The sequence below is a fragment of the Colletes gigas genome, unplaced genomic scaffold (genome assembly GCF_013123115.1).
Source record: "Colletes gigas isolate AHSC1104 unplaced genomic scaffold, ASM1312311v1 Colletes_gigas_Sc00062, whole genome shotgun sequence".
Classification (NCBI taxonomy): Eukaryota; Metazoa; Arthropoda; class Insecta; order Hymenoptera; family Colletidae; genus Colletes; species Colletes gigas.
The window spans coordinates 303,426-330,836 of record NW_025106691.1 but is presented as its reverse complement, the minus strand read 5'-3'; the positions used below and the strand labels follow the sequence as shown (position 1 = coordinate 330,836).

Below are 27,411 nucleotides of genomic sequence, written 5' to 3'. Positions count from 1 at the left end.
TCACCCCAGTGATTGGGCCTCTCTATCAGTTACCACCTTTTGGCAATCTTGGCATGCAGGGGGAGGTCTCGATAGTCCAATCGGTGTGCTCTAACGCGGCAGCGACCCCTGTGTGGTCCCCGTTGTTAGACACAGCCGCAACTCGACCAAGATTGCATGTTGACCGGTGGGACAAATCTCGTCTGGTCTACCAACAACAGGACATACTGCTTTCTACCAAAGGAGCTCTCTCGTGAAACACATAGCGAACAGACGAACCATCGTCATCAAGCGTCCTAGTTTCAATCGTTAGAGATCGACCACAGACGCGGGACTGTCCCACATCCATCTCTGATCCAGAAACATCAACCACATAGAAACAACCTTATCCTCTCCATCACCCTATCAGGTCGTGGAGAGAAGATTTACAACCATCGACGATCCGATCGGCCAACGTGACGGTCACTCCACCCTCAGTGCTGAACAGGAATCGTATTGTACAAAAGCATTCAAATTAAGTGTTTTGACAGAAATGTCGCGTAAAATGAATCTTGCAACGACAGAAAAGAAAAGTGAGATGATAACTCGTCTAATGACGGCAGATCCAAGTGGAAAGTGGATAGCATTACGCGCGTGAATGTAACCGTTGGAACAGTATCTAAAAACAATATTTCGATGTACAGTGGATCAAACAAGTATTGGGACACTCAAATTTTTATAAATATCTTTATTTGTTGAAGTCTTTTATTAACACCATGTATATCATTTTATATCTTTTAACGTACACTACTTGTATACCGAAGCACATTACTCAATATCAATAACAACGGAAATTATAAAGAAATAGCGAAAAATGTATAGTCAAGAAAGTATTGGCACAGACATGTCTGCAATTGTAGCTCTATAGTTTCTTCCTTTAGAACACTTCTTACACGATTTCTAGGACGCAAATGTAAACAAATATGTATATGACATTGGTCTCTCTGTTCGATAGAGGTATTTAGTTTCAGTATTCGTCTCATACAGGAAGGATGGTTGAAAAAACAAAAGAGCTGTCGATTGCAGTACGAAGTGAAATTATCTTTCTCCGTAAACTGGGCAAAAGTTATCGCAAAATCGGAGATTTCTTAAAAATTAGTTTCTCTACGGTTAGAAATGTTGTTAAAAAGTATGAGGAGTTTGCCACAACAGAAAACGGATCGCGATCAGGCCGACCGAAAGTTTTAACAGTGAGGGAGTAACGCGACATTGTTAAAGAAGTCAGAAGAAATCCATTTGTGAGTGCTCTCAGTTTATCTGTTTATGTCGCAACACAGTGGGGAAAAACAGTTAGTTCACAAACAATCCGAAAGGTTTTCCATTCGACTCACATTTACGGTAGAACCGCGAGAAAGAAGCCGTTCATAAACGATGTCAATAGACAGAGACGGCTTGGATTCGCAGAAGTGCACATAAACATTGATACTGAATTTTGGAAAAATATAATATTTTCTGATGAAAGTAAGTTCAACATATTCGGATCTGATGGAAAGAAATATGTGTGGAGGAGACCCAACAGTGAACTGGAGTCGCGAAATATTCAACCAACGGTTAAACACGGTGGCGGACATGTAATGGTTTGGGGTTGCATGTCATACAATGGGGTGGGAAATTTGGCTTTTATCGAAGGAAATATGAATGCTTTAAAGTATACCGACATATTGCGAGATAATTTATTACCAAGTGCTGCAAAATTCGGCATCGAAAGAACATTTGTATTCCAACAGGATAATGATCCGAAGCACACAGCAAGAAAAACGAGGTGTACAAAAACTTCTGTACAATGTGCCAAAACAATTACAAACACCTCCTCAATCGCCAGATGTAAATCCTATTGAAAATTGATGGCACATTTTAGATTTAAAAATTCGTAAAAGAAAAATTTCAAATTAGAATGATTTAAAAAAGGCGTTATTAGAAGAATGGGCAAATATTCCACCTACAACTACCCGAAAACTTGTGGAATCGATGCCAACTCGATTGGAGGGTATTATTAAAGCGAAAGGAATGCATACAAAATATTAAAAATCTATTTAGTTTGTATTAATGTTAAAGATTAAGCATTTGCTTTTTGTTTTCCACGCGTGCCAATACTTTTTGGACTATGCAATTTTCGTTATTTCTTTATAATTTCCGTTGTTATTGATATTGAGTACTATGCTTCAGTATAGAAGTAGTGTATGTTAAAAGACATAAAATGATATACATGATGTTAATAAAATACTTCAACAAATGAAGATATTTACAAAAATTTGGATGTGCCAATACTTGTTTGATCCACTAAACGTAGTGCCAGATAGGACGATGCGTTGCCAGGCGATATTTGGTCGCGATTTAATGAAAGAATTTGGTATTAGACTATTGGAACCGGAAGGAACGGTGATGTACAGTGACGCTGTGCATGAAATTATGAATATCGATATCAGTAGCTCGCGAGAGGATGAAACAGTTGATTCGTTAGTGGTTGGGTCAGAATTATCAAATAGTAATCGTGTGGCTCTAAAAAATTTATTTCAATCAAAATATGAAAAAGTAGAGCGCCCGAACGTACCCGCGATCCAGATGAAAATGACCTTGTCATTAAAGAAACATGAGCCGTTTCGTTTTAAACCAAGGAGATTAGTGTAGGCGGAAAAAATTCAAGTGCAAAAAATTGTTGATAATTTGTTAGAAAAGAAAATAATATGTTCTAGCGAGTCAGAATATGCTTCTCCAATAGTACTAGTAAAGAAAAAAAATGGTGAAACGCGATTATGTGTAGATTATCGGGTGTTAAATAAGTACATAATTCATGATAATTTTCCGTTGCCGGTGATCGAGGATCAGATTAATGCATTACATGGGAAGAAATACTATACGACCCTTGATTTGAAAAATGGGTTTCACCAAATAAAAGTAGATGAGAGTGCTGTTCGGTAAACGAAAGCTCGCTCATTCCGCTGGCCAACTCGAGTTGTTTCCGGTCCTTTATGTTGCCAGATGCGGGATCGGTACTACGTTGCAAACGTCTTCGAGTCTCTCGCATCTGGCAAATGTCAATGTAAAAGAATAGCATTTTGGAAAACGAAAGAAACGCGACACTCGAGTTGACCAGCGAAGGGCTATATTGTTCCGCGGGTGGTACGGTCGTCGAGGCCAAATGTAGGCACCGACGACAACGGCCATCGCCGACACGCGGAACAATATAGCCATAAAAACAGACGTAGACCAGACGCAACCCCTTGTTGCGTGAATAATCCGGAGTTCCGTTTCTTCCTCGATAAATTAACGCGGCCGTCGACTTGGGGAGGAAACCTCGGCCACCCTCGCCAGCGTGGCCTGGGACTTTCCTCCACCACCGAGGTGAAGGAGGAGTTTGCTGCCAAACTGGGTCAGGAAAATGGGTCCTCCTCTCCCAAGTCGATGGCCAATCAATCGACTCACGATTCCACAGAGGAATTTGCAAAACACCCCCAAGTGTACCTCTTGGAGGGGATCTAAGCTGAGGAGGAAACGGACTCCGGACACATTTGCGATTCTAATTTCAGTCGTCAACCGACAAACCAGTTTCAATTCTCGGTTCAGTCGTTAACCGACTAAGTCTAACTAACAAGTCTGTAACAGTACAGCAGTTTTACCAGTTGAACGCATTTTGTTAAAGTAAGCGCGGGGGAAACAGTTCCTCCCACAGTTCAACGCGCTTGAAAACATATCATACAGTCCACTTTGTTATTGTTAAAAATAAACCATTTGAAAACTCTCCAACACGACGACATTGCATTCACTCCAATCCGACCAGCAAGAATTCGGGCGCGAACAGTGCTATAAAATACACTGCTTTTATTACGCCGGTGGGGCAGTATGAATATTTGGGCATGCCTTTTGGGTTAAAGATTGCGACGGCTAGATTTACCAGATACGTGACAGCTGTTTTAAAGGACCTGATTAAATCTGGGCATGTAATTGTGTATGTTGATGATTTCCTGATAGCAACACGAACAATAGAGGAACATTTTTTAATTTTGAGTCGCGTATTTGAAATTTTAGTAGAAAATCGGCTCGAACTCAGGATCGATAAGTGCAAATTCATCACGTCAAAAATAGATTATTTTGGATATACCATTGAGGGAGACAATATAAGACCGGTCGATTCTGGAATAGCAGCGGTCAAAAATTATCCAATACCTCAAAATCGGAAAAATGTGATAAGTTTTATGGGGTTAGCATCGTAAATTTCGGAAATTTATAGAAGGGTTTTCATTGATAGCTGCACCGTTGTATAAATTACTCAGAAAGAATGAGAGTTTCATATTTTGTGAGGCAGAAGTAAGTGCATTTATGGCATTGAAGGAAAAATTAATTGAAGCTCCGGTGTTAGGTATTTACAGTCCACATGATAAAACGGAATTACACACGGATGCAAGTGCGGTGGGCTTTGGTGCAGTGTTGCTTCAGCGTAAGGAAGACAATAAATTTCATCCCATATTTTACTTTTCAAAACGTGCATCTGAATCGGAAAGTAAATATCACAGCTTTGAGTTAGAAACGTTAGCAATTTTATACGCGTTAAAGCGCTTTAGGATTTATCTTTATGGTATGAAATTTAAAATAGTAACAGACTGTAATTCACTAAAGTTAACGTTAGAAAAAAGAGAGGTGAATGCCAGAATTGAGCGATGGGCAATTGAATTGTTAGTGTATGATTATACAACAGAGCATAGACCAGGCGTGCGAATGCACCATGTAGATGCATTTAGTAGGGTACAAGGTGTATTAGTAATAGAGGCTAATTCATTAGATGTTAATTTAGTAATAAGTCAAGGTAAAGATAACAAAATTGTAGAATTAAGGTAGAAGTTAGAAAGAACAGAAAGTAGTTTATATGAAATGCGTGGAGGTATTGTGTATCGCAAAGCAGGTGAAAGGTTACTTTTCTATGTTCCGGAGAAAATGGAAGACCAAGTAATTAGCAAATATCACGACGAAATGGGACACATAGGCTCTGAAAAGGTCTGTGACGCAATTCGTCAAAATTATTATTTTCCACGACTAACAACAAAAGTAAAAGATTATGTAGAGAATTGTTTAACCTGCATTGCGTACATGCTTAAATATGGGAAAGCTGAAGGTAGGCTGCACAATATTCCGAAAGGAAACCAACCGTTTCTAACGGTGCACATTGACCATTATGGGCCAATTGAGAAAGCAAGATTGATAAAAGAGTATATTTTACTGGTGGTGGATGGGTTCACTAAATTTGTAAAATTGTAACCGACGAAAAGCACTACAAGTAGGGAGGCCATAACGTGCTTAGCAAAATATTTTAGCGATTACAGCAGACTGAGTACAATTGTATCCGATAGAGGGAGCTGTTTTACTGCTTCCGAATTTGAAAATTTTTTAAAGGAACGGAACATTGAGCACGTATTGGTTGCAACCGCCACTCCCAGAGTCAATGGTCAAGCAGAGTGGATAAACAGGACGTTAGGGTCAATGTTAGGCAAATTAACGGATAATAGTTCCGGTAAATACTGGTATAAAGTAATCAATGATGTCGAATATGCAATAAACAATACCGTTAATAAGAGTATAGGGGAGACTCCAAGCAAGTTATTGTTTGGCGTCAATCAAAGAGGAAAGGCAATTGATGGAATAGCAGAATACCTTGAAGAGGCAGTAAATGTAGAATCACGCGATCTAGAAACAATTCGGACGAAAGCAGTAGAAAACATAAAACAATCTCAGGGTTATAACCAAATTACTTCGATAAGCATCACAAGGAACCGTGTAAATATCAAGAAGGCGATTATGTAGTCATAAAAAATTTTGAAAATAAGGCAGGTAGTGCGAGAAAACTCATACCGCAGATGAAAGAACCCTACGAGGTTACTAAAATATTGCGGAATGATAAATATGTAATTCGAGCATTGGACGAATTTAACGGAGCAAATAGGCCATATGAAGGAACGTGGAGTGCAGAGAATATGCGACCTTGGCGTAAAATTGCAGGACGAGCAGATAATGATGGTGATGGAGATTAAGTTTAATTATAAGTACAAGGATAAGATTTTGTAGATGATAAGGTAGAGAATAAGCAGATGTAATAATAATATATTAAAGTTATAAGTTCGGAGGCCGAACTGTAAGAAATAGTGGATGCATGTGTGTGTGTGTGTGTGTGTGTGTGTGTGTGTGTCCGGAGAGAGCGGAAATGTCCGAAGGCGGTCGAGAGGAGCCGAGCAGGAAAATGACGAGCGGGAGAAAAAAAGGAAAGGCGAGGAACAGAGGAAAGGATTGAAAAGGAAAGCGTCCACGCGTGGCGAGAAGAAATAGTCTATAGTTATTAATAAAGATTTTAGTTAGTGGTTGGATTGTGATTAACGTGAGTGTTTTGTTAACCATCCTCGACCAAGAATTACATATCCAAAGCCAGAAGCATTTTATGTGACAGATAGATGTGTCGAAGTAAATTTACAAGATTTACTAGATCATACAGTGACACAATTAGTGAAATATTTAGAAGACGTATTACCAAGATTAGCCGATAATCAGCGTAAAATAGAACTAATTAGTAAGTGGGGGTATGATGGTTCACAACAAGTGGAATATAAACAAAAATTTGAAAACGAAAATGATTCGGATGCTCAAATATTCCAAACTTTGATATTACCATTGCGATTATTTTGTGGTAAACGCTTTTTACCGCGTTTGGCGTGCAACGGTTCCACTGTGCATCGCTTACAGATGCAATGGTCGGAGGACGACGGTTCGATCGCGGAACCGCTCGCGAGATCGATCATGGGAACGATCGAAGGAAGGTAGGTGTAGCCGGGAACGAAGCGATTCCCATGATCGCTCGTATCGTCAGAAGTGTTCCCCAGAATCGTCCGCGTCGGAAGATTTGCGCGCAGTGGTAAAACGGTTAAAAAGGGAATTGCATAGCGTATGTTACAAGCCCGTGCAGGACGACTACACGGTGCGGATATTTGATCCGGAAAATGACAACGCTGATGTAGAGCAGTGGGTGGCGCATGTGGACCGTCTCGTGCATCGCTACTACTGGACGGACGACGATGTGAATCGCGTAATTGCTCGTAGTCTGAGGGGTCATGCCAGATAATTTTATGATGAGGAGTAAAAACATGATCGCCCGTGGAGGTCGCTGAAGGAGCTATTCCTGAGGCAATTTAGGAAACCACTGCTTTTCGGACGACTGTTAAAGGAAGCCGCGATGTATGGAGCGCGTCCAGGACAGAAGCTCGGAGACTATTGCTTGAAAAAAATGGCAAATTCCCATAAGTTCGTGCCGACTTTCGTGTATACATTTTACGCGTCGATTTATAAACATCCGGCGGTAAGGGACCAATGCACTTAAGCTTAGCTTAGATATGAGATCGTGAAATAGTGAACACAGTGACTTCTAGCAGTGACAATTTACGACATCTCATGTTATATGAATTTCGGAAAGAAAGTTCGGTAACAATTGCCACAAGAAACATTGTATGTGTTGTTTACAGAGAAAATGCACTTTCATCTCGTACCTGTAGGAAGTGGTTTCAACGTTTCAGATCTCGGAATTTTTGTTTAGAAGACGAGGAACGGTCCGGTCGTCCTTCTCAGACAGACGAAGATAAACTTCGAGACCTTGTGGAAAAAATCACGAAGTTTCTCAGTTCAGGAGATATCAGATGTTCTAAAAATACCTAAGACAACAATTCACAGGTATTTAAAAAAAATGGAGATGGTATCAAAGCTGAACATTTGGGTGTCCCACGAACTTACGGAACGGAACCGTCTTCAACGAATGACAGCGTGTATGTCATTACTTGCGCGTAACAAAAGTGAAAAAGTAGAAATTTTTCTTCGAAAGAATCAGGAATGGCTTGAAGGAATATTTGAAGTGATTAAAATAAAAACGCTATCGGGACGGCCACTAAAAACCTTCGAAGAATTAAACGACCGAAGCAAAAGAAGGAAGATAGAAGAATTACGGAACACAATGGCAAAGGACCAACTAATTTTTGCTGCTCACATGAAATGAGAGATGCTTCCCAAATGCTGAAAGAGATAACCACTTCCCCAAGGCATGCAAATAAGTATAAGAAAGTTACCATTGCAGGCATTGGCAATGTATGTAGAAGCCGATCTTTCTAAAAGACATTACGAAATTATTAGGCAAACTAATAAAAAATTCTATCCATGTTACTCAGTATTAAAAACAAAGAAAATGGGTTGCTATCCAAACAAAAATTCATTTACAGTAACTGCTACCTCTGCGGAAATAAGTGTACAGGAATTAATGAATCACACCACTAACAGATTATTAATATACAATATTTACAAAATGTCATAGGAACTTTAAACGAAGAAGATGCAAATACTATAAATCTAATTTCCAAGTGGGGGTTGTGATGGATTGCAACAGTCCCAATACAAACAAAAATTTGACAACGATGCAGATTCGGACGCAAATACAATTGACTTGTGGCATAAATAACACAAGAATTATTTGGCAAAATCTAATACCATCTTCATTACGTTATTGTCGGCTTATAAGGATTAGATTTATTAAAGAATCTGTTGATATAATTAACGAAGAAATTCGTTATATACAAACACAAATAGATGTTCCGCAAGAGTCAAAAGTAACAGTGACAAATTGAAATTTATCTGTTAGGCATACAATGCTATTGACTATGATTAATGCCAAGGTGTGTAACACAGTCACTTACAACTCTTCAACAATGAGGTGTTACATTTCAGATGCATCTTCTAAAGAATTTAACAATTTAGCGGAGCAAAAAGAAATTAATGAAGATACGTTAAAATTTGGCTTATCAATCTTGCACGAAGAATAAGATTATTCAAAAACTTATTACATTTATCTTATAAGCTACCCATAAAAATATGGCAAGTACGATCGGAAAGTGAGAAAAGCATCGTACACGACAAAAAATTATTAATTCAAGAAAAATTTAGGAAGAAGATGGGTTTAACCCGTTCGGTACTACTGCCGCCCATTGGCGGCGGCCATGAAACATTGTCTGGGTACTGCCGTCGCCTATTGGCGGTGTCCACGAAATGTTCTGTGGGGTCGAGACGTACGGTCTCGTCCACACGAAAGTTCATGAGAGCGTGTTCATAATAATTTGCGAATCCGCCGTAAGGCTGCGCACGCAGCGCAGCAGGGCGAAAGCGCGTCCTCCCGAAAAGCTTGGGTCACTGCTTTGTAAGAACTCAGTGAGTAAGCACGAAAAGAAAAAGACTTGGACGCCTTGCGTTCCGATACCACGACTTGTACGCCTCGCGTTTCAATAAAGTTCCTGTTCATTATTGTTACTGTTACGGCGAACGTGTTCATTCATTTTGAATACCTATATCCGTGATCGTAGGGGTGGGCCTACGAAGCACACGCAATATAATTCGTGGAACGAACCACGTGCTATAACGGAGACAAATCCCACAGTTCTGTAGCGGTATACCCGAGGTATAGGAACAGTAATCTCCACGTGTTTCACTTTTTCTGTAGGCTTTTATTCTCCTTACATCTATTCTCTCGGGCATACTGCTACATAATTGGTGCCGAAACCCAGGAGGATAAAAATGAAACCCGACGGTAGTGAGCAGTCTGCGGAAGTAAGCGCGAGTGACTTCTGAAGTGTAAAACTCCCAACGTTCTGGAGGGACGATCCAAAGCTATGGTTCGCCATGTTGGAGAAAGAGTTCTCGGCTTACGGAGTAAAGTTCAACGCGATAAAATGCGCGTCCGTGCTTCGTCACTTGTATAATAGCACAATAAGAGTCATAGTAGATATAATTTCTGCTCCGGATGGCGATGACTCGTATAATAGGGTGAAGGAGGCCCTAATAAGCAGGTTACCGTCGTCGGAAGAGACGCAGCTGCGGCAGTTATTCAGCGGTATCGAGCTGAATGGACGAAAACCCTCCGAGCTGTTGAGGGAAATGCAATTACTCGCCGGAACAGAAGTGAGCGGGAAAGTGCTACAGACTCTGTGGTTGCAGAGGTTACCGACGCGCATCCAAGAAATTTTGGTGGTAATGGACGGCGCCACATTAGATAAGTTGGCCATCTTGGCCGATAAGACAATAGAACGGTCGTTTTGCGGACAGGCGGCCATTGCGGAGTGCGAGGCGAATACGTTCGCCAGCGCACCGCGCGCGAATTAAATGCGGAAATAGCCGCGCTTACGCAAAAATTAAACCAACTGGAGGGGTTAGTGCGCAGCAGTTTTAGTAGACGGCCCAAAAGTCGCAGCCGTTCGCGGAACGCATGGGGTCGCCAGAATTCGCGCAACCGAGGCGTCGACCGCAGTTACAGGCAGGGGCAGCATGACCTGTGCTATTTTCACAGACGTTTTAAGGAGAGATCCTTTAAATGTGTACAACCCTGCAATTGGACGGGCCAGGATGCACGCACGGAAAACTAAGATTGTCATCGGGAATAGAGGCGGTGCTCGGCGACGAAATCAAACAAAACCGTCTCATTATCATCGACAAGGAAACAAGGATTCCTTTTTTAATAGACACCGGTGCAGACATTTCAGTGGTTCCGAGTACGCGCAGACAACGTTACACTCCAACGGATTATAAACTTTATGCAGCCAATGGATCCACAATAAACACCTACGGTAATAAAACCATAATAGTATCTTTGGGTCTCTGGAGACAATTTCCATGGAAGTTCCTGATTGCGGATGTAAGTAAAGCAATAATTGGCGCAGATTTCATTAGACATTACAATCTATTGGTTGATTTAAACAAGCGTAGATTGATAGATCCTAACACGACACTGTATAACACCGGTACACTAATAAAATTAAAAACACCAGTGATATCGACAATAGACAGTAATCACAAACACAAAGCATTATTAAAGGAATTCCCAGAGATTACTAGGACCCAGAATCCAGCTACAGTGGTACAGGAAGAAGTTCGACATTACATTACCACACGAGGTCCACCCATTGCAGAAAAGGCACGCCGTTTGCCACCAGATAAATTAGAAGCTGCGAAGAGGGAATTTCAGATTATGTTGAAGGAAAATACAGTACAACCGTCGAAAAGCCAGTGGGCAAGCCCGTTACAGTTAGTGCTAAAAAAATCTGGAGAATGGAGAGTCTGCGGGGATTACCGCAGATTAAATAATATAACTGTACCAGATAAGTATCCATTACCCCACATTCAGGACATTGTACAGGATTTCAGGAATGCAAAGATATTTACAGTAATCGATCTCAGGAGAGCATATAACCAGATCCCAATGGCCAAAGAGGATCGGCCCAAAACTGCAATCATCACCCCATTTGGTTTGTACGAATACAGGGTGATGCCTTTCGGGTTGTGCAATGCAGCTCAAGCGTTCCAAAGAAAGATGGACAGCGTTTTAAGAGGGATAGATTGGTGCAGATGCTACATCGATGACATAATCGTAGCTTCCAAGGACGCGCAGGAGCACGAACAGCATCTTAGAACCTTATTTAGGAGACTTCGAGATCATGGACTAACAATAAATGTAGACAAATGTCAATTTGCCAAAGACACTGTAGAATATTTAGGATGTAAGGTTAATAGCGAAGGCGTATCACCGCTGGACGAGCGCGTGAGGACAATTCGCGAGTATCCCAAACAAAAGACAGTTAAGAATTTTAAACGGTTTTTGGGAATAATTAATTTCTATCGTAGATTCCTGCTGAATGCGGGCGAAGCTCAAATACCGCTACAGTTCTGTGGGTACTACCGCCGCCTATTAGCGGCATCCACGAAACGTTCACTGGGTACTACCGCCGCTCCACCTAAAATCGGCATTTACGGAAAGCGGTGCAGCAGGTAAGGAAGTGATTATTTCATAAGGCTCACAGGGAGACATTTTCCATCGATATACCATTCGGAGAAAGAAAATCGAAAACGAAGATGCGTTGCATATACGGCTGGTGGTGTGAGGCGTGAATCCATTTATCAGTGTGAACAATGTAATGCGGGCTTGTGCGTTTCCCCTTGTTTCGAAAACTATCACACCAAGTTACACTATTAGTTTTGTCATTTATTATATTGCACTATTAGTTTTGTTATTTACTATGTTACACTATTTGTTTTGTTATTTATTTTAATTTTGTGATATTGGAACATATTATTTATATCAATGCCATTTACTTTAATTAACATACTGTGAAGAAATAGATATGATTTTAAAACGTTAAGCGCCAAGCCTATTTTGTCTGTCTTTTCGTGTGATCTGCAAGATAAGATTCCGTCAAAATCGACTTTCGGCTGAGGATTGGTTTACGTTACGACAAAGCAGTATAAATATGTTAGAAATGTTTTTTAAACACGTTAAATGCCGCGTCAGTCACTGTCACTGATGACTGTCGCGGTCCGAATGAAAAGTTTAGTGTCAATCACGCACGAGATTTCTATGAATACCGCAAAACATGTTTTCGTCGCTTACGCTGCCGTACAGTGCAACCACTCTTGTGGAAAACTTCCTCGCACCACGAATGTATAACCGCGGCCAGCTCCTCTGTGCCGAAAGGGTTAATTGTTGATGTACCAAAACCAGGTTTCGGTAACATCAATGACGGCAATAGTAGTCGAAGATTTTTTATGAATCCTGAGGTAACAGCGGAAATAACGAGCTTAAATCAAGAACTTTTACCTCTTTTTAAAATTATTTTAGAAGTAACATCTAGTGGCCACGAAATAAATATTCAAGCATTCGCTATGTACAGTCGTGGACAAAATTAAGTGGATAGAACATAAATTCTGAATAATCTCTATTTTCATTTATTGTGTTATAAATTTATTTGAGATGTTTAACATGAAAAATGTTTATACACAACAAAAGAATATATTTAGTATGTAAAAGTATAAATATAATGTTTCTGTTAATATTTATACGTATTTGTGTGTATGGTTGTTTTTGAGACCGTGAACAAAATTAAGTGAACGCAGAGGACATTCTGTGTTGCAACGGAAAAATGTAAACAAACGTTCGACTCTCGCATTGTGCGGTGTCATTCGTCCGCAGTAGACATTGAACTTTTGTTTAAGCAAGATTAGAAATATAAACCGAACATGTCTGAGAGACGAGAAGAATTTCCCGTGTATCTGCGAAAGTTAATTGTTTCAGAGTGCAAAAATGAACTAAGTTATTGTAAAATAGCTGAAAAATACAAAGTTTCTAAGAGTACATATTACAAGTATTTACAGTATGATACTGTTGAAAATTTAATTGAAACTCAACGTAATCCTCCATCGATAACATCACGAAATATTGTTGAAATTCTAAAATTAAATATTTCCTCAAGAACTGTGAGACGAAGATTAAAAAAAGTTAATCTGAAGACTTGTTTAGCTAGACGCAAGTCACACATTAGTAAATTGCATAAAAAGAAACGTTTGGCTTTTGCAAAAAAATATGTGAATAAGCCATTGTCATTTTGGAAAAAAATTATATGGAGTGACGAGAGCAAATTTGAGTTAGTAAACAAAAAAATATGAACACGCGTGTGGAGAGAACCGAATGAAACTCTCAAGAAGCAGTATGTGTTGCCTACCGTCAAATATGGAGGGAGATCCATAATTGTATGGTGATGTTTTTCTTGGTATGGGATTGGAAATTTAGCACCCATCCATGGCACCATGAATGCAGATAAGTTTATTGACATTTTAAATAAAAATATGCAAGAGTCAATCCTAAAAATGGATCTCGATGAGGGATGGATGCTACAACAGGATAATGATCTTAAGCATACGGCGAAGAAAACGAAAAAATGTTTAGAAGATTGTGGGATAGATGTTCTCAATTGGCCTCCACAAAGTACAGATCTTAATCCTATAGAAAATTTATGGAATTTATTAGATTCGGAAATACCATTAGAAAAACGTCATAATAAAAAAGTATTTTTAAACGAATTGCAATTAAAATTTTAACAAATTGATCCAAGTTACCTCCAAAAACTTGTGGAAAGCATCCCACAACGATTAGAAGCAGTAATTAAAGCAAGAGGTTACAATACCAAATACTAATTGCTTATTTTCTATATATTTATAAAGTGTCCACTTAATTTTGACCATCAAAAATTCTATTCAATTTTGATTAATGATAATATATTCTATTATATTAATTGTTATTATTGATATTATTGTTTATTTCATTAAAGTACACTTTGTTAACTTAAATGTTCCATACAATTCTGGTTTATTAAAATTATGTTTGTAACGTGATATAATATTTTTTAATATAAAAATAAGGACAACGACGCGGCTTCCGCCGAAACGAAGCTATACCGCCCCCTTAGTTTTACATAGTTTTACGTAGGATAGGAACAACTACGGGGCTCTCGTCGAATATTCAGGTAATTGCTAAAAATAGATGGATCCTAACCAATCAGCGACGGCCTGGTCAGCGCTAGCGCGCAACCCCGAGCATAAATACGGGCCCTCCGGCCCATGTTCGGTAGCCGCTACCCGACTAACTCAGAAAAGCTCCTCAGTGCATGCGATGGCATGCAATATGGACGTCCTCAATAGATTACTTATTAATTCTGATCCATTTTCAACTGATATGAGACCCAAAATTAAGAAAAAAACAAAACAATTTTCAAAAGAACCCGATGAACCTACGAACGATAATGAACCTGAAGAAAATGTTCCTTCAGAGGAATATGAAATGTCTTATCTATACTATCAACGCGCATCTTGCTACCTACCCAGCGCGGTGGCTCTCCGAGTTCGGACGACCCTGATCGCGCGGAATGCGAGCGCCGTGATTGGTCAGTGTTTTTCGTTAATAATTCAAAAACGAAGAACCATCCGACATTTTTGCAAAGGAAATTGTTGTTCAGAATCGTCTCAGCTACCCCCCATTTCCGGTTCTTACACTATTTACGGGACACCCTGTATATATTTTTAGTTGTATAGGTAGTATGTATTTTTAGTTATATTAGTTGTATGTTTTCTTAGTTATATTTAGTTATACATTTTATATACTTCACATATATATTTTCATTCATTTTTAATTTTACATATTCCTTTTTGAATAAAAACATTTAAATCGTTAAAAAACGCATAATAATGATTTTTCATCCTTAAATTTTTTAAATCTTACCATAAAGAAGTAGCTAATTACGTTCTGAACCAATTAAATAAAAGAAATAATTTTGGCCAGCTAGATCAAGCAAATACCCCACTGTGCGACGTATCAGCGAGCATTACTGGTTTGCGGGTATGGCATCGTTTGTAAAGTAGTATGTGGGAGTCTGCCTGAATTGCAGCTACTATAAGCCAGCGAATGGAAGAAAGCAGGGTAAGTTGTACCCCATTGAGAAAGTCCCTATACAGTTTCACACGCTCCACATAGACCACGTTGGACCGTTCGAAATCAGCGAAGGGAAAAACAAATATTCGCTCGTAATAGTAGACGCCTTCACGAAATTTACGATAATAGAACCGGTGAGGGATACGAAGGCGAAACTTGCTGTGAAGGTTTTATTGGACATTATCCACTTGTTCGGAGTGCCGCACCGAATCATAAGTGAGCGCGAGACCGCCTTCACCGCTAGGTCATTTAAGACCTTTTGCACGACATATGGCATCCGTCATGTACTAAATGTCGTAGCAACAACTCGCGCGAACGAGCAGTGTGAACGTTACAATTGCACGATTGTAGCAGCCTTGGCCACGACGACCGCGAGGCAAGACCCCCGAAGATTGAATAGGTGCATGAAACAGATTCAGAGCGCCATGAATACGACGCACAATAAGAGTATAGGAGTCACCCCAACGGAGGCGCTTATGGGGTGCAACGCCAGACACACGGCGGGCGCGAGGACACTGCAAGAAGTCCAAACCGAAGTGCACCGAATGGACCTGCAGCAGCTACGGAGGCGTATAAAGGACCACATTATAGAGTACCAGCGCAAACAGAAGGAAAGGTACGACAAGGCTAGGAGGGAAGCCACGAAGTATCAGGAGGACGACGTAGTCATGGTCGGGATAACGAGCGAGTGCCTACTGAAGAGAGCCGAAAACTTCTCCCGAAATTCAAGGGGCCGTTCAAAATTTGCAGGGTCCTCATGAATGACCGGTACGAGGTCGAGGACCTACGGGAAGGGGGTCGACGGGCGAAAACGGCAATCACCGTCGAGCGACTAAAACCTTGGATCGCCGTAGTGCAGTGAGGAGGCCTGCATTGCAGCCCAGGTATTAGGGATAAGTAAGACTGCTTAATCATCTTCTCGAAAATTTTACACATACAGGATGTGAGGGAAATAGGACGTACGTCAACACCGTTACTTTTGTTAATAAAAAAAGTGATACTGTCTTTCCAAGATAAGGGAAATCTGCTATTTAAATAAATTTCATTATAAATATCCAATAGAATAAGTTTAATTTTGAAAGGGAGACGCGTTATGAAAGTATACTTAATTTTGTCGGGACCAGGGGACGCCTTAAGGCTGCAACTACTGGGAGCACAGTCGAATTCCAAAAGGATGAAAGGTGAACTAAATATGAAATCGCGTTGATTTAGGTTATCGGAGAAAGCATAAGGATTGGTAGAAACCCAGGGTGGGCTGATCTTAATGATTGCCTCTTTGATATTGGCAGAATGCGAAGAAGAAGATCCCTTAGTGGGTCCAGTATTTGCCCATTTATTCTTAAGAAGCCTACATTTTTTCCAAACATTGGACGGATCCGTATCGAGATTAATACTGGCAGCAAAGGTACGAAAATGATCAACTTTACGTTTTCTAATGTATCTCCTCGCAGCCGCTTTGCATTTTTTAAATTCAATAAGATCACATAGCTTTTGTGACAATTTTCATTTTTTCAGAGCCGCTTTCCTGAAACGGATGAGCTTTTCGCACACCATATCCCACCAAGGGACAGAGTTCCTGTACTGCGAGATGGCTTGTGGTTTTCTAGCCGGGGTACTATGGGTGACTGCCTCAGATATCAATTTGTAAAAAAATTGGTATTTATCACAAGTTTCGCAACCAAGAAAACTGGGATGTAAGTCTGTACTGTTATCTTCCAGTAAGGTGCAATAGCGAGACCAATCGGTTCTTTTTGAGGAGAGTCGATAAGACGTTTTATTGTATAATACTCTTCCCGTGGACAATTTCACGCTTAGGGGATAATAATCAGAGCCCCACGTGTCTTCTATAATATTTATATCAGGAGAAGAAAAATGTAAATCTAAATTGGAAAACTTATTTCTATAAAAATCTATATGAGTAACCATATTATCATTAACAAGTATCATATTAGAGTTATCTACTGATTTAAGCAGCCTATCACCGTTGAGATCATTGTGAGCGCAATTCCAACATGTGCTATGTGAGTTAAAGTCTTCAAAAATTAGGCAGGAACCGAGAGAAAAAGTTGCTCCCATTCAAATTCCGAAACATTACGACCAGAAACCCTAACACTCTGCTAGGACAACTTTAGGAGAAATATTATGAATTTTGACTACCCCAGTTTCAAGATTGTCACTGATTTTACATAAGTCATAAATAACGCTGAATTTTAAGGATTTTCTTATCAAGAAAATGAGTCCACCTCCAGGGCGACCATTTTTATCAATGCGAACCTCGTTGAACCTAGGAAGATGAAACTTTTTGTCTGAATATAAAAAAGTTTTCACCCCAATAAAAACATCCGTTTCACACAATTGGATTTGAAGTTCATCTATACAAATTGAGATACCTCTAGAATTCCAAAACACTAATTTAAGATCCATGGGCAGATCAAACTTGCAGATGTGTTGGTTGATGATCTAGGAGAGGCTTAGTAGAAGTAACACCTACCCGAGACGAAAAACAGTCCGAATCAGAGTCGCAGTTTACAGATGAATAGGAATCCTCTAATGCAGAGGTCGTATTAGTCCAATCTATGTGAGATTCCAACTTTTTAATAATGCGTGAGATTCTGTTTTTTAAAGCTCTTCCGTCCAGACGAGGATACATGTTACGAAGCATTCGTATAAGGCGAGAGAAATCCGTAGTGAATGTACGAGCCAGTTGAACGATGTCATTGCAGCCTTTGGCTTTGATCATAAAATCTCTGAATTGGGAATAATTCAAGACATACGCATCCGGGTAACCGGAAAGTAGTTCTTTAATAAGACTCAGAGCCATGTCCACTACTTCAATTTCGGCTACCAACGAGGAGGAGTCCTTTCTCATTTCCTTCTTTGACGGTCTGCTTACTTTTGAGTCAGTCAAAGGCAGAGTACCCCCAGCCGACCCAGGTACCTTGTAGATCCTTTGAAACAGGAGCTGTTGCGTCGCGAAACATGTCGTTTCATTTATAATGGCAATTCAGCGTTTGCATTGATGCTACAAGCCATTAGCTAAATGGCTTTAGTGTCAATGCAAACCAAAGTACATAATAACCGCCATAAAGGGCCCGCTCCAGCGGCCTCGCGACCTGGTCCTGACCGTTGGGCCAGGGTATTTCCCAATACCTGGGACGCGCGGTCCACCCTCGCGTCACGAAATGCAAGAAGTACCAGCGCACCAATCCTGAACGAAAAAGGTTCTGATTGGATGCGGCTGACTTCTTGCATTAGGATATAAGGCGCGAAATGTAACATCATTAGACAGAAGGTTACAAAACGTCTAACATCATACACCGCCGTACGAACGAGAGAGGGTCCACGTCCAACAGAAATACAGTCCACTACACAACCAACGCCTTGCATATCAACAGACGTGCAAGAAGAGCTCTGGACGTGCAACACATTGTACGAGCTCTCAACATTTGGTCCTTCGAGCCGGATACAACCAGGCAACACACATCATCTCGAGAGATCTACATTTGGTCCTTCGATCAATACAAAACATCGACCGATCTACATTTGGTCCTTCGAGTTACATTTCATAACAACAACGTGGACTTGGAAGGAGAAGAACCTAAAGACATTTGGGTTCCGACGACTATTCGAAGCAGCCGACTACACAGCAGCACGAAGCAGCCGACTAGACGCAGCAGCTAGCGGAACAGTGCGATTTCCTGTGAATTCAAGGCAACCGGATCCACGCAGCAGCCAAACGAGTGCAACCACCAGCGGACCGTGGAGATCCAAAGCATCAAGCCCCGAGCGATCGTCATCAAGCAACAAGGCAAAAATCGACACTCGGGTGAGTAAACGAATCGTCTTCCCTTCCCCCTCGTACAATTCCCAGTTTCAATTCATTTAAAAATGGCTAACGAAGCAGTAGCAACGCAATTAAAAACGTTGAAGAAACAGAGAACGTCGCTAAAAGCTCAATTAACGCGTTTGTTGAATTTCGTTCAAGACAATCCAGACGCGTCCTTTAACGCACTAGATACACGACATAAAAAATTAAAGGCATATTTCAGTTCTTACGAGCAAACGCAGTCAGCTATAGAGGAAATCGACGACGAGTCCGATCATGATACTGAACGCGCGCAATTCGAAGAACAATATTTTTACGCGTCAGAATTATTTTTGAACAAACTAAACGGTGCACAAAATCCCAACATCCACGTAAACGCAGTAAGAAACTCAGATTCCCCAAGTGCAGTCGTGATTCGCCAACTAAACACGATATTACCTAAAATAGAAATTCGGCCATTCGACGGCAATCCCGTTGAATGGTATACGTTCCACGATACGTTCAAGTCGTTAGTACATGATAATGAAGAATTACCTACGGTGCAGAAATTTCATTTCCTAAAAAATTCTCTCCGCGGAGACGTAGCCGCGGTAGTTGCAACTCTAAATGCTTCGGAGCAAAATTACCACGTAGCGTGGGATCTATTGCAGCAGCGGTGCAATAGACCGCGGCAAATCATACAAGCACACTTAAAGGCATTCTTTGAGATAGCCGAAATAACACGCGACACCCCCGGAACGTTACGATCATTAGCAGAGCGTGCTCAGATGCATGTTAATGCCTTAAAAGTCTTAGGTCAGCCCACGCAACATTGGGACATGATTTTGGTATATACGATAACAAAAAAATTAGATAAGAATACTCGCAGGGCATGGGAGCGTACGTTGGAAAATAACCAACTACCAACATTTAACGAATTGATCGCGTTTAAATATCAAATTTAATAATCAAGACAAACGTTTTCGAACACCAGTTCAGACTCGCGCACATAATTACGTATCGACAAGTATTAGCAGTACATGTACTATTTGCAAACAAGTACATCCATTATACGCATGCCCGCAATTTTTGAGACTAACGGTTCGCGATCGTTTAGAAGCTATAAAAAGGGCAAGGCTTTGTCCAAACTGCCTACGACCTAATCATAACATTATCAATTGCACATTCGGGAATTGTCGTATATGTAACAGAAGACACAACTCCTTACTTCATTTAGAATCTGACCAACGCAACACGACAGCTAACGTATCGTCCAATCCATCGAAATCTCTAGAAAACGTTAAAACCGCGTTAACCGCATCATACGATTCAGAGGTATTATTAGGAACAGCAAGGGTGATTATAATGGATAAAAACAACAGAGAACACTTGTGCCGCGTACTTCTCGACGGAGGATCACAATCTAATTTTATAACAGAGCAACTAGCGAATAAATTACAACTAACAAAAAATAAAATCAATTTAACATTTTCCGGGTTAGGACAACATAGCACGCGCGCGGAATATTACGTTCACGCCAACATTAAATCCAGAACAAACGCATTTTCAACCGAAGTTAAGTTCATTTCTCTACCGTCAATTACAGGTTTATTACCTTCTCGACAGGTAAACCGAAACGCGCTTACGATCCCAAAAAATATAAAATCAGCCGACCCAGAGTTCCATAAACCCGGGCAAGTAAACGCCCTTCTTGGCAATGCGCTATTTTACAATCTATTAAACGTAGGCCAGATTAAACTATACGACAATTCAATCATTTTACAAAAAACACAATTGGGATGGCTTGTAACCGGAGAAATAAACTTACAGCAACAATATCTTCCTTCCACAGCCGTTAGTGCCTGTCATGTTGCTACATCACTAGAAAATCAAATAACCAAATTTTGGTCTATCGAAGAAATACCATGCAAAGGGTTTAATTCTCCCGAAAAAATCGCATGCGAAGAGCACTTCGTTAAACACAAAACCAGAAACAGCGAAGGTAGATACGTTGTACGATTACCGTTTAACGACAAAGTAAGATTACTCGACGAATCAAAGTATCGAGCACTAAGGCGGTTCTATGCATTAGAACAAAAATTTTCACGCGACCCCATTTTATTCAAGCAATACGTAGATTTCATAAAGGAGTACGAAAGTTTAGAGCATATGAGCGAGGTCAAACAAGACCGAGGGTCCGAAGGTTTCTACCTGCCCCATCACGCGGTTATGAAAGAAACAAGCACAACGACAAAAATAAGAGTTGTCTTCGACGCGCCCGCGAAGGGTTCAATGGGTCTATCACTTAATGATTGTTTATTAACAGGTCCTACCATACAAGATTCGTTATTCACAATATTACTAAGATTCCGATCATATGCGTTCGTTTTAACTGCCGACGTGGAAAAAATGTTTCGGCAAATTCTTATTCATCCGGACGATACATCTTATCAAAAGATATTTTGGCGCAGTTCAACGAATGAACCAATTAAAACATTCAAATTAAACACCGTCACTTACGGTACCGCGTCAGCTTCATTTCTTGCAATACGGTGCTTAAAACAATTAGCAGATGACGAGGCATCAAATTTCCCACTAGCATCAGCAAAATTTAAACAAGACTTTTATGTGGACGACTTAATTACCGGGGCAGCGACGTACGAATCCGCACTACAATTACGCAACGAACTAGTGGAATTAGCGAAATCAGGCGGGCTTCATCTTCGCCAATGGACCTCCAACGACAAACGGTTAATACAGAATTTTGATTCACAATGTTCTGACAAAGATTTATACATAGACAGCGGAGAGACAAGAAGGGCATTAGGTTTACTTTGGAACCCCTTAAAAGATCAAATAACGTACACCGTCAAAACAATAGAAAAGACTCAACGAATTACAAAAAGAACAATTTTATCACAAATCGCGCAACTATTTGATCCGCTAGGCTTATTAGGACCGGTAATAGTTAAAGCAAAAATTATAATGTAACAACTTTGGAAGGACGAAGTGTCATGGGATGAGTCTGTGCCACAGCATATTCATCTTGCATAGACCGAGTTAAAAAAGGAATTACATTTACTAAACAATCTTTCTATTTCACGAAAGGTTGTTCTAGTAAAAAACGAACATATAGAACTACACGGATTTTGTGACGCGAGTGAACGCGCGTACGGTGCGTGCATTTATATTCGTTCATCCGATAGACAAGGCAACAACGAAGTACAATTATTATGTTCAAAATCGCGAGTCGTCCATATTAAAACCATTTCACTGCCCAGACTTGAACTCTGCGCAGCAAAACTTCTGGCCGATCTATAGACAGAAGTTCGTCAGGCAATGCACGAGACAAAATTCAAAGGCATCAAATTTTGGTCCGACTCGACCATAACGTTGCATTGGATTAGAACAATCCCACATTTACTAAAAAGCTTCGTCGCGAATAGAGTTAGCGATATAAAATCAAAAACTGACTGCCAAAGCTGGCTTCACATCCCTTCTGCGGATAATCCAGCAGATTTCTTATCGCGAGGGCAAACCCCATCGGCATTCATTAACAATACTACCTGGATACGTGGTCCCCATTGGCTTATCAACCATGAAGATACATGGCCAGTTAGTAACATTCCATCAATCACAGACGATTTGCCAGAAAGAAAAGGCGCAATAACATTAGCAGTAAACAAACAATCGGAAACAGAATTATTAACACGTTTTTCAGACATTAACCTATTAAACAGATTTCTTAACGCCACAAGACATAAGATAAGGAGTGCAGGCGAACTCACGCCATTAGAAATTCACAATGCACATATGCGCGTTATAAAATTAGTCCAAACTAATACTTTTGCATTGGAAATTAATAATTTAAAACACAGTAAACCACTGGACAAACGAAGCAAATTATTAAATCTAAGCCCATTTATTGATGAACACGGTATACTTCGTGTCGGTGGTAGGTTAAAACACGCGCCCATAAAATTTGCCCAAAAGTATCCAATTTTACTACCGCGTTCCAATCACATCACAGACCTAATAATACGCGACACGCATTTAAGGCATTGGCATGCAGGTATACAGGGCACACTAAACGCGATTATGCAAAGCTATTGGCCATTAGACGGAAAAAATACGACAAAACGCATTATCCATCGTTGTATTCGCTGCAATAAGTTAAATCCCACGGTACCAAACTATACAATGGGCGATTTACCTGAAAACAGGGTCTCTCAGTCAAGACCTTTTCAAAACGTAGGAATTGATTACTGCGGACCATTCTTTCTAAAAGAAAAGAAATTCCGTAACAAAAACAAAATTAAAGCATACGTAACAGTCTTCGTCTGTTTCTCGACAAAAGCCATTCATTTAGAGTTGACAACAGATCTAACTGCCGAGACCTGCTTAGCAGCCTTAAAAAGATTCCTTTCGCGCCGGGGAATGGAACTAATTTTATAGGTGTAAAGAACGAAATTCAACAAATAGAGCAAATTCTCAAGTCTGACGAATACCAACAAAAGCTACAACATTATTTGAGCACTGAAGGTATTCAATGGCACCTTTCTCCTCCCCGTTCACCTCATTTTGGCGGGCTTTGGGAGGCAGGAGTCAAATCTTTAAAAAATCACTTAACTAAAACAATAGGAGAAACGTTAGTCATATATGAACAATTTTACACATTTTTAACTGAAGTTGAGGCAATATTGAATTCCCGACCTTTAACCCAGTTATCCTCTGATCCGAAAGATTTTACAGCTCTCACTCCCAGCCATTTCCTCATAGGCGATACGTTAACAAATCTACCCGAGCTCGATTTTATGCATATTGCTACTAATAGACTCTCCCAGTGGCAACACCTGCAAAGGTTGAAACAGCATTTTTGGTCACGATGGCAAAAGGAGTATTTGCAGGAACTCCACACAAGAAAGAAATGGCATCTGGGAGATACCAAAGACATTAAGGAGGGCAAATTAGTGCTCATGCGAGAGGACAACACCCCACCACTACATTGGAAGCTTGGCCGAATCATTGCCTTACACCCAGGAGAGGACAATATACCCAGGGTCGTGACAGTACGGACAGCACACGGCACGTACAAGCGCAGCATAAAGAAACTGTCACCATTGCCCATCGATAACGACTAGCGCAGACCCGCCGCTACATTCTTCGCTATCATAATTTAGCCATTAATTTAAGTTTAAGGACAAGTCCTACACGATACAGTAAGCATAGGTTAACACATAGTAATTAATTTAACTTAGATAAAACGAACAAAACAAGCCAAATCGATTTGTATATTAACGCGTCATATCGCTCGCAACAACTAATTCATTTACTGTGATTCTTTGAACGCGACCGTTCAAGGCGGGCGGCATGTTGCGTCGCGAAACATGTCGTTTCATTTATAATGGCAATTCAGCGTTTGCATTGATGCTACAAGCCATTAGCTAAATGGCTTTAGTGTCAATGCAAACCAAAGTACATAATAACCGCCATAAAGGGCCCGCTCCAGCGGCCTCGCGACCTGGTCCTGACCGTTGGGCCAGGGTATTTCCCAATACCTGGGACGCGCGGTCCACCCTCGCGTCACGAAATGCAAGAAGTACCAGCGCACCAATCCTGAACGAAAAAGGTTCTGATTGGATGCGGCTGACTTCTTGCATTAGGATATAAGGCGCGAAATGTAACATCATTAGACAGAAGGTTACAAAATGTCTAACATCATACACCGCCGTACGAACGAGAGAGGGTCTACGTCCAACAGAAATACAGTCCACTACACAACCAACGCCTTGCATATCAACAGACGTGCAAGAAGAGCTCTGTACGTGCAACACATTGTACGAGCTCTCACCAGGAGCAGACACTGATGTAGAATCGGTTTTAGAAATATCTTGAGTCGCAGAGCCCGAGGTGCTAGTCGACAACGGTCTTTTGTTGCGAGATTTGTCCAAAAATATTGAGAGATCCTCTAATCGAACAGGTTTGGAAAAGGTAGAACTCATGTTAGTGTCCACTGGAGTAGGGCCTACATTCTCCGGCGAAGCTTTCTCTTGAGTCAATGTTGGTCATAGCTGGCTGCTGGTTCCCCTCGCGCGAAGGAGAGGGGCACTGTTTTGCCATATGACTCTCACTCTTGCACAGAACGCATTTAGGATTATTAGAAGAAACGAAAATCCAAAACGAGGTGTTGTCGAAACTGACTTGAAGGTTGTCGGGCAGCTTGTTTACATCCTCTGGGTGAATGAAAACTTGGCGACGAAAGCTAAGAATATGAGAAAACCCAGCTTCCGAGAACCCAGCCTTTATAATGGAAATCGGTGAGAGAACTCTGATATTCGACTTCTTCAAAATATCTTCAAATATTGAATGCGGAATGATAGGACAAACGTTCGAAAGAATTATCTGTTTCGCCTTCATCGAGAGAGGTCTAACTGAAATAGAGCCAAGATTTTCTCTACCACATGTTTGGACGATAGATGCACACATATTGTATTATTTGCAATGCGGGATGCGAAACGAATGTTCTCATGCTTAATAAGCTTGCCTATGGCAATAACATAGTCCTTGATGGGAATATCCTCGTAGGCGTCTAACACAATAGCCTGTTTTTTGGTTGGAAAATCTCCTTTTTGCGTAATACTTGCATATGTCGAATCGGATACTGGGATTGAAATAACCTTTACACCAGAAGATCCTGTTGACTCCATTGTGATTGAGGGAGAAATTCCTTTCTCAGCACTCACAAACACAACGCGAGAGAGAAAGAAAGCACCACAGTCAAATATGTAGTACCGAGAAGCGCAGACACAACAGAATCGTACTCTACGTGACTCCCTACGTTCGATCCCAACTGAAGGCAGATAGTTGCTCGAAGGAGATTATGCGAACCCGATACGAAATTGGGGAGTCACTAGGATTGTTGATAACGACGCAGACGAACCCAATGCGAAATCGGGGAGCTGCTAGGAGGTTGGAACAAACGCAGACGAACTCGATGCGTAATCAAGGAGCTGCTGGGAGGTTGTATAAATCACAGACGAACCTAATGCAGGCTGGGAGACCGCCGAGGAGAGGAGGCAAGCGGTCGAGAAGACGAGGCGCCATGTCCAACGGACCGTTGTCTTTATGTGGTTCCAGCAGATGATTCGGGCTGGTGCCACGCAACGGCCCGTTGGTGCAGTCCTGCCACATTGGCAAGAGTAGCAGGGCAAACTGGGTAGGCTGTCCTACAGGATGACACAGGGTACTTACCGGGCATGGTGGCTTTGGCGAGTACCTATGTCGAATCGGGAAGGAGGCGACGGCGGTGTGCCACCATTGTGGTGGACCGCAGGACACGGCGCAGCACACGCTGGCAGTCTGCCCAGCGTGGGCAGATGAGCGCCGTGTCCTGGAACAAGAAGTTGGGAGTAATCTCTCGCTGCCCACCATAGTAGGAAAGATGGTGGCCAGCGACAAAACCTGGCCAGTGGTGGCCTCCTTCTGTGAGGTAGTCATGTCACAGAAGGAGGCCGCCGAGCGGAGGTGCGAGCAGGCCGCACATCCCGCTCGGAGAGGGAGGGTTCGGAGGGGAGCCAGGGCGAGGTATCCTTCGCCTCCTGGCCCCCTCCAACGGCCTTGTGGTCCCGACGGACCTCCAGAAGTGGGGCGGTCCGTCTGCATTCTCCGCCCACCACGTCGGTGGCCTGGAGGTTGACGGGCCGTCCCTGGGGGCTGCAGGTGCTCGGTGCGAGGGGCCCTAGCACCGAAGGCAGCCCCGGGGCCGCGGGCGTCGGGTGACCAGGCGTCCGCGGCGGAGAAATCAGGGGGGGGGGGTGGACATGTTGCCCTTCCTCCCGGGATGAGCCTCGACAGGCAAGGAGCGGCGGGGGACTCTGTGATGTCTCATTAGAGTTCCCGGCCCCCCGCCGCACAGTGGGCTGGATCGAAGATTTTAGTGACATTTTACCGAAAAATGAACTTTCACATATCGATTTTTAATCAATTGGTATCGTCTTTCAAATATCTACTGACCTTAAAAACTAAAGAATTTGTGAAATTAACTATAAATTATAGCTGTATTGAACTGTTAAAGTTTAACATTTTCAAATGTACGTTTGACGCTCGAAAAATGTACTTTCTTTGTCACGGTATTGTGACGATCTCGTTTAATGTTTTTTCTTCATTTCTTTTCTACAATAAACAGCATTATTTTCCATTACAAAATATTAAATACAACTCAAGTTATTTTATTTAGTATACTAGGAACGTAACGTTGAATGTACTACAGAAA

General features: G+C 41.3%; 2 protein-coding genes across 4 annotated transcripts in view; one reads left to right on the top strand and one right to left on the bottom strand.

Annotated features, from left to right (window-relative positions):
• LOC122403581 (zinc transporter 1) overlaps positions 1-27,411 on the bottom strand; it is a 376,987-nt gene that overhangs the window by 125,665 nt on the left and 223,911 nt on the right. The window lies entirely within an intron of this gene.
• Positions 20,187-26,455, top strand: LOC122403582. Its single transcript, XM_043407182.1, has 2 exons — positions 20,187-21,243; positions 23,106-26,455. Exons 1-2 carry the CDS (start codon positions 20,505-20,507, stop codon positions 23,309-23,311), a joined length of 945 nt encoding a protein of 314 aa, XP_043263117.1. The 5' UTR covers positions 20,187-20,504; the 3' UTR covers positions 23,312-26,455.

Coding starts and splice junctions, on each gene's coding strand:
- LOC122403582 (XM_043407182.1), top strand. CDS start 20,505: ATGGATAAAAACAACAGAGAACACTTGTGCCGCGTACTTCTCGACGGA. Junction 21,244..23,105: donor TGCATTAGAACAAAAATTTT/CACGCGACCCCA, acceptor GGTAGGTTAAAA/CACGCGCCCATAAAATTTGC.